The 15,230-nt window shown below is 40.6% G+C and overlaps 1 protein-coding gene across 1 annotated transcript; it reads right to left on the bottom strand.

Moving 5' to 3' along the window:
• Positions 1-1,396: 1,396 nt before the first annotated feature.
• Positions 1,397-15,033, bottom strand: pax8 (paired box 8). Its single transcript, XM_028601464.1, has 12 exons — positions 14,933-15,033; positions 12,228-12,383; positions 7,961-8,126; positions 7,616-7,813; positions 7,243-7,319; positions 6,869-6,994; positions 5,903-6,075; positions 5,538-5,658; positions 5,067-5,306; positions 4,669-4,770; positions 3,324-3,410; positions 1,397-2,226 (listed from the first exon to the last, which is right to left on the bottom strand). The coding sequence occupies exons 2-12, from the start codon at positions 12,247-12,249 to the stop codon at positions 2,159-2,161; spliced, it is 1,380 nt and encodes a 459-aa protein (XP_028457265.1). The 5' UTR covers positions 12,250-12,383; positions 14,933-15,033; the 3' UTR covers positions 1,397-2,158.
• Between the last annotated feature and the right edge of the window lie 197 nt (positions 15,034-15,230).

Here is a 15,230-nt window from a genome sequence, read left to right as displayed (position 1 = left end):
ACAAAAAAGTGGGATTTTTGGCAGGTCAAAAATAGCTACTCAAAAAGTAAATAGGCTAATTAAAATAAAAAGAAGAAAGACAATATAACCAAAAACTATAAATAAAATAAATACATGACTTCATATTGGTCATATATTGGTAAATAATATTTATAATAATATAAAAATATTTAACATTTGTTATATTGGTAAATAGCCTATTTGGTCATAAAGAGAAATTGTAAAACATTGGTACATTTTTACCTAGGCTATATATGTAAACTTTGTCTACATTTATGATTACATAGCCTATATTACATTACATTTGTTATTATTACATCACATATCTGCATATATCGGCATTTAAACGTAATCTTTTAAGATTGTGTGTTGTGATTGAAAGCTCCAAAGCAGCTATGGACTTTGTCCACTATTCATAAAACATTGTGCTTAAACTAATGTATAGTATAGGCCTAAAATAGCCTACATAGGAGTATGTTTTTGACATGAGTGTGAATACTGTTTTATATTATTTAGGTAGGCTAGGTAAGTATTATTTTGCAACAGCCAGTTTTCTCTCCCTTCACATTCATTTTCATCATTATGTTCATGTAGACATAATTCATTTGATTTATATTTTAAAAATGAATAAAACTCTGAACTCATAGCTGATAATGCACCGCATTATTCACTGGTACCACTACAATCGTTACAATATCTGCAATGTGTAAAGAGAACTGCCTGAGCACGCGCCTAAACACCCAGTGTCACGTGCTGCAGGCCTCCCTCCATCATCCTCGCGCCGTCCCACGCGGCGGCACCAGGTGGGCCGCCGCACCGCCGAACCGTGGCGTCGTTAACGCGCCGCAATTATGAGGCCGCAAAGAGGGACGAAATAATTGCAAATAAAACTACATGATGCAGAAAATAAAAAAAAGAAATTAAACAGATGCGCGTGTTTTCAGGATCGTTGCTTTCGTCCTTTTAAAATGCTGAAAGGTGCAAAAAAATATGCAACATTTCAGCTGACTTTTAACGTGTAAGTACGAGCTATTACTACAAATAATAATAATCATAATGATAATATAAGCAGATATTTAAAATCAAAGGCTCTCTAAAATAAACGTCAGCACACTAAACGACCCCAGCTGCCTTGCTGTGAGTTAACTATGATTTAAACACTTATTAACATATAGGTATTATTTATGCAACACACAAGACATGAGTAAAAACAGTAAATTTGTCATGCTTTAATTAAAATAATTCTTTAGAAATTCATTATTTACATCTGCAATAATATTAATAACAGTATAAGAAAAAATAGTCACAGTTCTTACCAAACATCAGAACATCAGCATGACAACAAACTAAATTTATTTGAAGCAAAACAAAGGTATTTCAAGCCTTGTTGGTTTTTGTAGCCGAATCACCATCATCCCCCTCCGTCATCAATCATTCTCTGAGTAAAATTGCATCACTTCCCCATAAGTAATTCATCATTTACAACATGTACATATTGCTAGACAAATACATTAATTGTCTCTGAGGGGCATATGTGGGCATTTTGTTGTCATTGTGATTTAATGTGTCACCCTTTAGTCTATGTTCACTACAGGAAAAGATCTGCATTTACAGTGAAAACAAGTCATACAAATGAATTTGCAAGCAGATACAGATCAAGAAAAAGGAATCAATGTGTGATGACAGGACAGAAAGCATTGTAAACAAAAGCAGGCATAGTTCAGTATAAAGAAGTTGCATATCCGTATTCACTGGATCAGTGTCAAGTTGCAGATGTGCGATGAAAGATAGTCTTTGGCCAAAACAGCATTCTATACTGAAAATATGCACCTCGATATGAGACGTCAGGCTGAGTCTCTGGAAACAGGCCCTGCATGGGAGGAGATTTAGCAATGTGTAAACGTGCATGAGTCAAAGTTACCCCGGGCAACGGTATCAGTAATGACAAATAAATAACATATAAGTAGGTGTGGTAAAAAAAAAAAAAAAAAAAAAAAATTGTTGCTGGTTCATCAGCAGAGTCTCAAGTTCACATCCAGTTTTGACTTTCATGCCTTGGTCCGTAATCAGATGTGTCAGCTGATGTTGAGTTCTCCAGTCTTGGTCCGGGTGGAGTCAGGACCCACGCAGCAGGCGGGGAGGTGGGTGTGGGGGGGGACTAAAGGTGGTCGTAGGCGGCAGATGGTGGGGCGGTGCGGGAGGCCGTGCTGTAGTAATAGGGTGAACCTGCGGGGGGAGACACAGATGGAGGCCTTCAGAAGTGGGAGGTGATGGTGGTGGAGGATCAGACTTTCTTTATCCATCTTATCTTATCGGAGGTTTTAGAGCAGATGGTTGAGCTAAACGTCTGAGCTGCTTGGACTGGTTTGTTCTGCGAGAGTGGACTGAGTCTCAAACCCTCTCATGACACCTAAAGAATTATCGAAAAGATAAGAGAGATGCAGGACTTTCCTTTTCTAACCAGGTTGATTGGTGATGCAGTGGAAGAGATCCCCCCCCCCCTGATGTCAATTAAAAAACTGTGTGATATGCAATCTCATTTTTAACTTTTGTATAATTTTATCACTATATCTCTGCTAATGGCATTAAGTGGAAGTTTGATCTTGTAGTCATTATCTCCGACTACAAGACATATATGAGCAGTCTGTCCCCAACGTCTGGTGGAACAAGTGATTGTTGTGACACTTATTTTTGAATTGTACCTCATTAGTGTGTTGTTTTGAACAAAAGGGTCTGCCAAATGAATACATGTAAATGTAATGATGTGTGAATGTGTGAGATGGGAAAGAATGCCATCATATTATCTGGAATAGTCCCTAAAAGGAATTTAAAATGAGTATCTTATTGTAAATATGGTAAATGACTCCTTTCGTTGTTTATTTTAGCCTTTTTGTTGTTGTTTAGTTTTATCTTTTGCCTGCATGCTGTAAAAGAGGTTTCCAACCTGAAAGGAACTTTCCTGATTAAACAAAGGTTGAATAAGTGAAAAATAATACAAAAACTGAAATAATAAGCCTTAAGTAAATCCTAGTTAGCAATGTGCCTAATGGTTTCATATGAGACTGAGGCAGTTTGCAAGTCTCTCTTCTTTCCTGCAGCCATTTATTTATATTCTCATCATGATGAAATGTTTGTGAATTATAAAGTCGGTAGAAGTGAGTTTCTCTAAATTCTCAGGGGACTTTCATGAGTTAAATTAATTAGTGATGATTCCTCAAAGTAAAAATAAATGTATCCAAAGGTAATGTGCAGAGTGCAGTAAACAAGCAACAGAAATGTGGGTGCATCCACACTGTCACTACTCTCAGCGGGTCCTTACTCACCCAGTATGCTGGAGTTGGTGAACCTCCAGGCTTCACTGTAGGAGGTGTAGGGCGAATGGCTGTAGGTCTGACCCGAATAATCTGTTCCTGCTGCAGGACAGAAAAAAACGTCATCACCGGATAAAACACATCAATACAACACAGATTGTTATTAAAAGGCAAAGCTAAGATGTCCCTGAGAGCTCCATGGAGCTGTGTTGTTTGTGTGTGTGCCAGCGTCTGGCCGGGCTTAGCTCATAATTCACCAACAGTTAGTGCAGCCTGTAAACCATTAATCTGTGGTGCAGGTGGATGGCTGGGGGTAAAATCCCTCGACCCAGTGGTGCATGCAGCTAGCCTCTACGCCCTCTCTCCTCAGCCCTCGGCCCCTCAGATCACTCCTCCTCCTCTCTCCGTCCTACACTTCCTGCTTTAGCCTCTCTGGCACTCCTCTTTCTTTTTTTTTTCTTCTCTTTTTTAATATCTAATTGGTAATTATGTTGGCTGGAATGAATCCCTGCGCCCCCACCTCCTCCTCCTGTCCTAACTCCCCCCTTTCACTCAGTAATTGTGTATCAACGCTTCCTCACAGCGAGCCCACCAGAAAAATAATAAATCAGACCCTCTCATTTCGCGCTTCGGAGGGCAGACTTCAAATAAAAAAAAGGCACATCACACACACACACACACACACACACACACACACACACACACACACACACACACACACACACACACACTCTCTCTCTCTCTCTCTCTCTCTCTCTCTCTTTCTCTCTCTCTCTGGTAATATGCAGGCATTCTGACGTAGACACACACGTACGCACGTACGTACGTACACACACACGCACACACACACACACACACACACACACACACACACACACACACACACACACACACACACACCACAAAGACCTCCTCCTCTTCGCTCATACCCAGACTTTACACCCCCTCCGCCCACCCTGCATCTCCCTCCTGGGCCCCCTGGTTCCCATGGCGATGTGTGGTCAGAGGTGTCTGGGTGGGGAGTGTGGGCAGCAGGGTGGAACCCCCAGCCTGTTCCCTGTATACCCCCTGGGCCCACACACACACACACACACACACACACACACACACACACACACACACAACACAGTTCACCACCCCAGCAACACTACTCATTGACTCAGCCTGTCTTCTGTTAATCTACAAGCCTCCGTCCCTGCTTCTCTGTCTCTTTACTCCTTCTCTTCCTACGTTCGTCACCATCCCTTTGCTTTCTGTCTACCTGTCTGACTCATTCAGCACTTTCTATTTTCCATCTAATTATCATTTGACTTTTTAATTGTAGGTGAAAACAACCTTAAAAACAAATGTCCATTACCTGCTACCATGCCCGTGATGGCAGAGGTGGAGTATCCTGACTGGGCAGGGGAGGGGATGTGAGGTGGGTAGCCCGGCAGGGTGGAGCTCACCATGTCACGCCCTAAAAACAAACACCAAAACACACACATTAACACTGAACATAATGTTAAGTTACTTGTTTTTACAGCTACAAGATAATAATAAACTCGTAATCATTTAAGTTATATTTTTAAGGAAAAATGGCCAAAAATCGGATGTGAGTATTTGCTGGTTTTCTTTGTCTTGTATGATCGAGTGTTTTAGAGTTCTAGACAAAAAAAGATATTTAAAGATTTCTCGTTGCGAGAAGTTGCACAGCACAAATGCAAACACAATTGTTATGAGTGTGAACATGAATGAGATGGATGCCTCCGTTACCTGAGATGATAGACTGACTGCTGAACTGCCCGTACACCGGTGCATGATGGGAGAATGAGTTGAAGGCGTTGGGGAAATGGTTGGAGTGGCTGCAGCTGTTGCTGACAGAAACGGGCTTCTGCAGCGACTGCAGCTCCACGAATGCCAGGTTGGACGCTGCCATGTTTGGGGAGGGGCTTGTGCTGGTCACTTCTGGGGACATTTCCTGTTTTAGACAGAGCGGCAGGGACTGTAGGGGCTCTGAGGGGGTGGCAGCCAGTGCACAGGTGGGTGAGAGAATGAAAATGAATGGTGAACATGAGTGGAACGTTTAACTTAAAGTGAAATGTCAAAAACATAAGAGGGAGTGGCTTCAGGACAGTGGTACTGTTGTGTAACAGTCTATAAAAGATGCTGATGGCAAGACTCAGAGAGAGTCAGAGAGAGAGAGGTAAGAGACGCGGGTCAAAGGTCATCATCTAAGAGTCTCACCAGTCACCATGGCGTAGCTCTGGTGCGCCGTCAGATTCCGTCCAATGGCGGAGCTGGATGTTGAGAGGCTGGTCTTGGCCTCGTCTAGGCTGCCATTAATGAGGGACAGCGGGTACAAAGTCTGGGGATGATGAACAGGGATTAGCTATTGGTGTAAAGTGTGCTCATGTATGAGAAGGAGCAAATATGCATGTGTGCAAGTCAAAAAACAAAGGCAGAATTTTTTTTTTTTTACAGTTCCAAATAAATCTGAAATGGAAAAAATATAGTGTGTATATATATATATATATATATAAGTATATCTAGAAATTACTGTATTCTCTTTTGAGCTGCATTTTAGCATTCATTAATGGGCTTGTTGTTACCTGCTCTGTCTTACTGCTGGAGGCAGAGCCGAATGAGTCCGGGGGATAGTGGTGACGATCAAACCCACAGTCCAGATGTTGCGTGGTTGAGAAGTGATCTACTCTCATCTGTTTCCTCGGGACGCCGGCGCTGCCCTGAGAGTCCACGCTGTGCCGACAGCTCTCCTGATCACCTGAGAAAAAGAAAAAAGATGTTTACGTGTGATGTGTATGGTGAAACTACACACACTCATTTTGTTTGTTTAAAGGTTTTAATCCTCACATTTGTGCTATTTAAAATTTCTCCAGCAAAATATAAAAAATACAAAGAATTCTGTGCTCAAAAGTTGAACTATTTCATTTTTTAAAATGTTAAAATGCTAAAATGACTCTCAACCATTTAACCATAAGAGGAAAATAAAGAAGAAAGGGTGTCATGAGGTTTATCTTTTAAGGGTGTGAATAAATTGTTTATGTGTTGTTTTTTTATGCTTCCAACACGAGCACGCCTTAAATTGCCCTTTAAGGTAAGAATGTATTAAAGTATTGCTCGATTGAACAGATCTTTTATTAAACACTTTATCGCTCTTTGTTTGGTGCCTCTTGGCCCATTTTCCTTTGTGAAAAAAAAAACTTGGTCTTAATAAGGTCAAATAAAGGTCAAATAATGTATTCAATAAAGAAAATTTGATGGGTGTTTTTCAGCTTTTTGAGACATTATATTTTAGAGGCAATAACTGCAGCAGGATGCTTATACACTGTATGCAACAGATCTAGTCAGAAACTAAACATCAACTTGAAAAAGGCTGCTGAATGTAAGTGTTTGTATTTGGAAATTATTAAAGTACGTTGCACCAAAACTAGCCAAAAAAACCCTCTTCTATCTTTCACACTGGTACACATCTGATGGGTTTCCATATGCACCGCCACAATAAAACAATATGACGGCAATGTTGTGTTATCTCCTTCATTTGGTCTAATTCTTACTGTCATCATGGCTCCTCTTGCCCTCGGCGCTGGGTTGAGGGATACCCAACAAGCCACTGATGGAGTAGGTGGAGCCCAAAGAGTCTGAATGTGGAGACTCGGGAGGGGTGACTGCTGAACTCGGAACTGAGAGAGTGAGAGAAACAAAGACAGACAGACTTGAGACAGAGAGCGGAAATGATACTGTACATCTCACTGTTGCCACAATGTCTCGAGCTTAATCCTAAACAGCAATAAGTACACTATCTTTAACCTTAATCCTTCACCATCACATGATAATGCTCAGTGATGTGGACGGTTGCTATGGTGATACAGCCTTCATTGTGCATGTGTGTGTGTTTGTAAATGGTATGATAAATTTGGTAAAGACTTACTTAAGGTTTGCCCTGGACTCAGGCCTTTTCCATCCAGAGGCAGATTGAATGGCTGCTGGACCTTTGTTCGAATTATTCTGAAACAAAAAGAAGAAAGTGAGTGAACAGTAATTTCACATTTCACACACATCTTTAAATGTTGTTTGGTTGGTGCAAGCATTGCCATAATGATAGCATATGAATTTTGAAAGGATATGCAGAGGGGAACGTTTAGGCATATGAAATATGGGCTTAAAGGAATGAAAAATCTTTGGTAGATCTTCCTCATTCATCTTTCGTCTAACGCCCAAGAAGCCACTTATCTACATGCCACTGATCCACAGTGGCATATCAGTACCTCTAACATGATTTCATTCATTATTCAGTTTGTCACCTGTTAATGGAGCTCACGCTGGGCACCGTGTCGCTGTCACACACTCCCTCCGCCAGCAGTCTGTCCCTGATTTCCCAGGCGAACATGGTGGGATTCTGCCTCTTGTAGTCTGCGATTTTATCCACAACCTTCGGGGTGGCCACCTTGGGCTTGGAGCCCCCGATCACGCCAGGCTTGATGCTGCCTGTCTCGTAGTAACTGGAGGAAAGTTGAGGTTTTCAGTCATTACTTTTTGGCTCGGACAAACACCAGTGACTACTGTTAAGTAAACAGACTCGCAGAGGTCAAAGAACACACCCAGGGTGATTAACAGTAACAGGAAGTTGAGTAAAGGTGCTTGCTTACCGTCCCAGGATCTTGCTGACACAGCCGTGGCTGACTCGGAGCTGCCGGGAGATGTCACAGGGCCGAACCCCCTGGTGGGCCATGTCCACGATGCGTTGCCGGATTACCTCCGGTAGTGGACGTCCATTAACAAACATTCCACCTAGTTGGTTAAGACCCCCATGACCTGGGGGAAGAGGGGGGATGAACACTCATAAATGTCATGGAACCTGAGATCTGAGACATGCCAATGTCAACACACTACAAAGTCACACACACCTGGACACACACACACACACTTTTTTGGAGACGCAGCTGACAAAGACTAACCTAAGAAAATATTTTAGCTGTGAAACCTAACCAGGGATGGCTATTTAGATCCCTAAAAGCTGTCTCTCATGGTCAGTATTATCCGCACATTCATTGATTATGGATGCATCACACACACACACACACACACACACACACACACACACACACACACACACACACACACACACACACAGATACTCCAGCACTGCTCAAATACACAAACACTCAACTCAGAGTTTCTGTCTGTAGCCTATGTAATTCATGTTCATGTCATCAACTAATTTAACACTGCAAGTGATAATGAAAAAGTAGCTGTCAAAAAAGCATAAGAGAGAAAAAGGATGAGGGAATCTAGTGGTACTTGTTGCTTAAGCGATTTCATCAAAAACATCAAAGTAACTAAAGTATGGCTACAGAAGATTATTTCATTCATATTTCATAGATGTGTCTTAAATTGTAATGAATAACTGTAGCAGTGCCGGAGCTGTCAGGAGCATAATGAAGTTTTAAATTTAAAAAGTCGAGGACACGGGAGAAGATGAAAAGCAACAAACCTTCACTGCAGTGAGCAAACACAAAGGCTGTGAGTAATGGTCGAAGATTGTGACTTTCAGGATTTATTCACACTTATTAATGTCATGGGAGGGCATAGGGGGTCAAAGCCTGCCCAAAAGAAATTTTGCGCCACCCCCAAATTTAATATTTCATAAATGGACGCCGGTTATCTGTGGCTTTTGCATCTGAAATGTTATGCAGCCGCCCGCCACTAGGCGGACAGCAGCGCCCTGCGCCACGGAGAGGCGCCTGTGAACGTGCTGCTGCTGTCCCAGGTGTTTTTAATCAGCGATTGACATCGGGACGTAGCTATAGCGCTGCGTTTCAAATCACATACTACATACTATACTATAATACTAGTAAGCCAGAAAAAAAATTAGAATGTTCCAATAGCCTATGTCAAGTGCAGTAGGCCTATGCCAAAAATATAAACATCGGCCGGAGCAATCATACAGTAGCCTATAATAGGTAGCTCAGGAGGCTGCGTTGCTAACATTAGCCATACTGCTAGGTCGTTAGTTACGGGACGGGGTGGCCTAATAGGCCTACTGTACAATAATTGTCAACGCTATATTTATTATCAGTTTTTGGCAGAATGCCAGAATTAGAAATGAATTGAGGACTAATGTTGACAAGAGAATTTCTCTCATGCCTGAATTGAACTGATTCATTTGGACTGTTGCTGATATCATGGATATTTTCGCATGAGTCGTGGAACTGCATTACATAAGGTAAGACCACTTTATGGTTAATTGGGCTTATAAAGTGTAGCCTACTTGTGTTTGTTATATGTGGTAAGCTACCATCCTTGCTATCTGGTTTTGGGGATGTTTATTATATGATAATAAACGTTTCTCTTATGTGTGGTTCAGAGTGGCTTATCATGGCGTATATTTTTTAATGAGCTGTTGGCTTTTAGTCGGCTATGTGGGCTGTAAATCCTGTGGTGTTGAGATGAACGGAATGAATTTATTTTGCTGTTGGTGTTCTTGGTCCTACTGAGATAGCCTCCGCATGTCTTGCACCTCTCCCTCGGGTGCTGTTTGCTCGTTGCATTGGCTGGACGAAGTTATCGTCTTCTTTTTGTTTCAGAGTTGGAGTTAATTGTCAGAGATAACTTTTGTAGTAGCTACTATATTGAGGTCACAGCGTAGGTCTAGTCCTCGTCCCCAGTATGGCATCGTATCTAGATGCACTGTGAGATCCCGCTTCTGTCTTAAAGAGAACGCAGCTCATCGCGGCAATAACTTATAAACTTGTGAAAACCCTGTGCTCCCTACTGACAAGCGTCTGGCGCCGGCGCTGCCCTTATTTAAAAAGAAGATTTAAGGTGAGTTGACCAATAAAGTTGGATCTAGTTTCAGTTTTGATAAGTTTTTTTCCAATACGTTGACACTTTTTTATTTGTGTTTAGAAAAATGATTACATTCATTATGTGAATATGATTGGTGCTTATCAGTTTATTATATTATGCCCCTATTTAACTTTACCCAACACCAAAGCTCATACTTCTAAATGGATGATTGTTATATGACTTACAGGATAATCACATGCCTATAAATAATAATACCTCACAAGTCTCGTTTGTTCTGAGGCCTGTGACGTGAGGATCGGTGGGCATCAGTGAAGGGGACTGTTGTGTGATTAGAAATGATCTTTATTCAGTAAAAAATGTAGTATTTATGGTGATTCCCCTCATTTGAAGACACTAAATTTAAAGTTGTCAAGCTCATACGTTTTTTTTTATCTGTCGTTTTGTGTGTATTTTTTCGAGCTCAGTCAAGCACGTTTTCTGCATCTTTTTCTATGCTATTGTTATTATTACATAGCTATACTTGATCTTTCCTCAGGAATATTTGAGAAAATTACGGTACATTGCTTAGTTGTATTTATTTATGTACATAGTAAATATGCTCTTTACAATATAGGCCTAATAAGTTACTTTGGTATCCATTCTAGATGTATCAATATTATTAACACTGTCATATTTGTCATAAATATTAAATATATTGCACGTGCATTCAATCTGAATCAAACTCACAGATCTGTCAAAGCGTGCTTCTGCAAAATAACATCATAAGAACTGGGTTTCCCGGTAAACATCAACAGACAAAACGCTCGCTGCGTTCAACCAGCAGGCTCCACTATCTTCTCTATAGACTGCACGGTGGTGACTCTGCAAGAACACCATTGCTTTTAATTTAACCCATTGAGACGCTTCTTTTCTCTCAGCCTTTTCCCAGCTTTCATTTCCACATCAAACAGCGGACGGACGAGGCCGTGGGAGGGGAGGGAGAGAGGGGAGAGAGGGAGAGAGGGAGGGGAGCCTCTATTAACGCTGCCAGCGGAGTGTGGAAAAAATCTCCCCGCCAAGCTTCATCAACCTGCAGGATATTAAAGCCGAGCAGACCCGGGGGGCGGTGAGCACGCGCACGTGCACGCGCACGGTGCGTGAACACCGCGTGCACACAAAAAACAAAGCGTGAATTCATTTCGAGAAAACTGATAGATAGATAGATAGATAGATAGATAGATAGATAGATAGATAGATAGAAACAAGCCATTAGCCTCCTGCTGCTCCATGATTGACCCAGCTGAAGTGGCTCTGGCCAGGGGAGGATTGTTCTAAATTTATATCTGACAGCTTTAAGTGACAACCAATTAACGTCCTCAATATCCTGCACAACGACCAGAGGAAAATAACCATTCACTCCTTTACATTGAGCAGACAAGACTCCTCTCTGCATCCCATTGTAGGCCTACGTTCTCCAAACAATGTTTCCAATGTTTCATAGCTAATATTGTGCTGAATGCTATACAGCAAAGCATCTTATAAACCCACAGAGATTGATTTTCAATTCTATTGGAGATTCCAAAGTTTCCCAAGATGCCTAATATGTCATGCCACACAACTTTAATTTCCCATATTTATTTGTTTGTTATATGTGAACATTTGATGAATGGTTTAAAACACACTATAATGTTGATAAGATGAAAGGATAGGCCTATAATGTGCATTTCTTTTTAAATGTATCCTATTTGTCAAAACATAACTTCTCATAGGCTATAAAGACATATTGACCATATTTTCATGTATTTTCTGTTTATACAGCAGCCTCCAACAGAAGGAGTTATAGTTGTAATTCATAAATAAACACATATCTGCTTACAACTACATAACTGTATGTGTGTTTAAAAGCTTTTATTAAATGTCTGTACATTGAATACTAAATTGGAGATTTAGGGGATTTCTTTCTTTCCAAACTTCAAGCTTAACACGAGGGAATATAAAAGAGGAAAGTGGATGTTAAGGGGTTCATAATATGGAGACAGATCACAATTCTCTTGTCAGGAAATGCCAAATGTGTTCAGCTAATCTGTTCACAGGAGTCTGAGAGGCCAACTTGTGTTGTGTATTTACCTCTTCCAGCGTTGTTGGACATATCCCTGAGTTTTTGGTCCTTGCTCCACCAGCTGAACGTGACGGTCGGCTCCACGCTGTCCCAGTTAAAGTGTTTTTACTCCCCGTCCTGCCTCGTCTGGCATGAGTGTGCTCCTGAGCGCACTGTCGACCACGCTGCAGGAGGACAGTGGTTTATCAAACTGGCTGCTTGTCATATGTGATGCCTCTGAGCTCAAATTCTCAGCTGGGTGGCCCTCTATAACAGCTAAGATAGCCTACTAGAAAATTGTCTTCAAATCACCTGGACGTGTCTGTCTTTGTTTCTGTTTATCAGTGAGACAGGCTGTGGACAGCAGAAGAGATCATTTTGGCCTGTGTATCTGTATTTGTGTACAAATAGTATAATTTAATATTCAGTACTTGTAAAACATTACAGATTTTATTCCCCTTCGGCCAGCCCTGTTGGCTACTCCTGTTATGCATACAATTTCCCTTCATTATCCGCTTTGTAATTAGGATTGACTGGTCTCATTAATCCCAGTATAATTATTAGAACCAGAGAGTGTCTTTTATTTTGGATTTTGAACAAATGGAGCAGTGATGTAGCCTATGTATCATGATGTAAAGCCAAGATTTGGTGTACCGGTAAGTGGAAAAAGTTTGAGGAGAGAGAATCACTCTTCAGGACTGTGTTTGAATTAGCCTACTGATTATATTAACCTTTGGAACAAAATGACTATTAAACAAAAATAACCTGAATTAAACCACTGCGATGGATCAAGTGAACATACATGAAAGGACTTGTCTAAAAGATATCAAGTGGCTGCTTCATCTAAAAACAAAGAAGAAGCAACAGTGATGGACTTCAGAGATGTGACAAATTATTAGGATCTTCAACTCTTAACTAAAAGATGTTAAATCTGCTGTGAATGTGGGAGCTGGCAGTAGTTATCGCCCATATGTGAGCCTTGTTTACAGGCTCCATCTGCTCAGCTGCTGCACACCACTCCACTGCTGGATCAACATCCAGCTCCACGAGGCTCACACTGATACGAGCCAAACATCATGTGATATTTTTGTATTAAATAAGCACCTTCATTTTTACATCAACTACAATTATTGGAAAAATGTGATTTAAAAAGTAACATGACACAAGTGGAAAAGAACCACACCCCTGCGGAAATGATTCAAGTGACTGTTAACGTTACTGTGTGGAACTGTTTTAATGCCATTTAAGCGTGTCAGGTGTTGTCATGTCCTGCTGGGTGGACACTTTAAAAATTAACCAAATAATCAGCAGACGGTCAAACATTGTTCATATCTGTTCAATGTGGTGATTGATGACCAAGTAAGTTAAGTCAAACTTATTTTGGCTTGCAGCTAATAACATTTACCTGCCTATACTGTGCATTGAAGGTTTAATTAGCTTTTATCTGTTGATGTTTGTGTTTGGATTATCTCAACTGACACTCGTAATTGTTTTTGAAAGTACATTTGAAAATATAGTGTAACTTTTTTTTTTTTTTTCAGCATGAGCGTGTTGAAGTTGTGAGTTAAAGTAAATATCCAATATAATTCCAAGCGTCATTGGTAAAATACAAAAATAAAAGCAGCTGGTTTGTGTCATTGAAAAATTACACATGATTTAAAATGTTATGATTGTTCTTCTTGATTGGCAGAAATAAAAATTTAGCAAACTCACGTTATTATTAGAACAACACAATATAAATCTCAGTCATTAATAAACCCCTAATCGATGGAATCAGTTAGTTGCGGCGACACATGGTTTATGGGACTAAAAAAAATACGAGAAAAGATTGGAAACATTTTTTTTTTAATGTAGCTCAACTGTGTGGCTCTTGGTAAGTATAACTAGCCTTTATAATGTCAATACTATAACAACTGTTATTAATTGTTCCTGGTGATACTAGTAATTAATATTATTTGGCCTGTAGATTAATGTGACAATTCCTGCGGGATTTGCAGACATTTTAAATGTATTTTTCAACAGTTAACATCTCGGGTCTGTTATTTGATCTTTTCAAGTGACTTTTTGCATTTTAACACATATCTATCTCTCTTTTGTGTTTTCTATTTGACAGTTGTTTTGTGAATTATTTAAACTTGCTTTGTAATAATTATTTTATTAATTTTAAGTATTAAACAGTTTCTGTTAAGGGACACCATAACTTTCCTTTTTTCCTTTACATATTTTTGTCTTTTCACAGTTCCGTTTTGAAGAGTTCAATGCCACAGATGACAGGAATAAGCTTTGTAATAATCCAAACTACAGCCTAGAGCCGGTCATTTGGGCCCAATAAGGTTCATGCATGAAGCTCCAGCGGTGAAATGATAACACAAACTGCGATTCACTTCTGCAAATTCACCACAATTGTTCAGTTCTTTTTGTGCAATGACGACTGCTTATATGAGGTGAATCTGGATTATTATTACCGTTCCCCAAAAAACTTTACGCTTACCTGCACCCGGGTCCCATCTTCTACCTTCATTACAATAAACTGGTCTCATTATGATTTGACGTATCCCCAAAGCAGAGCGACATTAAGTGCATCGTGCGTCTTGCAGTTTTTTTTTTTTTTTCCATATAGCCTATATAAGCTTCCTCTGTACCGTTTTACACCGTTTTTTTTATCAGGACTGCGGAGCGATACAGCCATCCAAACCTCACATAACACAAGTTAGAAATTGAAATGAGAGCTTACCTTTTTAACGACGCAGCTCAAAATACAAACGTCCCCCAGCAGATATTATGATATTATCCAAAATGATGAGGACTCTGGCGGTGTGATATACGGTGCGTGTCCGGGCTTGCGTTGGAGGAGGCAGGGCTGCTGTTGTGTTGTGTTGTGTGTGTGCTGCCAACACTCCAGCCAGGTTTTATCCAACCGGGGCTGCGCGCAGGACGAAGCCCTGCAGCCATTGGTTGAGGAAGAGGGGAGAGGAAGGAGGAGGAGGTGTGGTCTTATGGAAACACACACACACACACACACACACACACAC

This window comes from Perca flavescens, chromosome 16 (assembly GCF_004354835.1).
Source record: "Perca flavescens isolate YP-PL-M2 chromosome 16, PFLA_1.0, whole genome shotgun sequence".
NCBI classification, from domain to species: Eukaryota; Metazoa; Chordata; class Actinopteri; order Perciformes; family Percidae; genus Perca; species Perca flavescens.
Note: the sequence above shows the minus strand (reverse complement) of the source record. Positions and strands in the feature narration are given on the sequence as shown.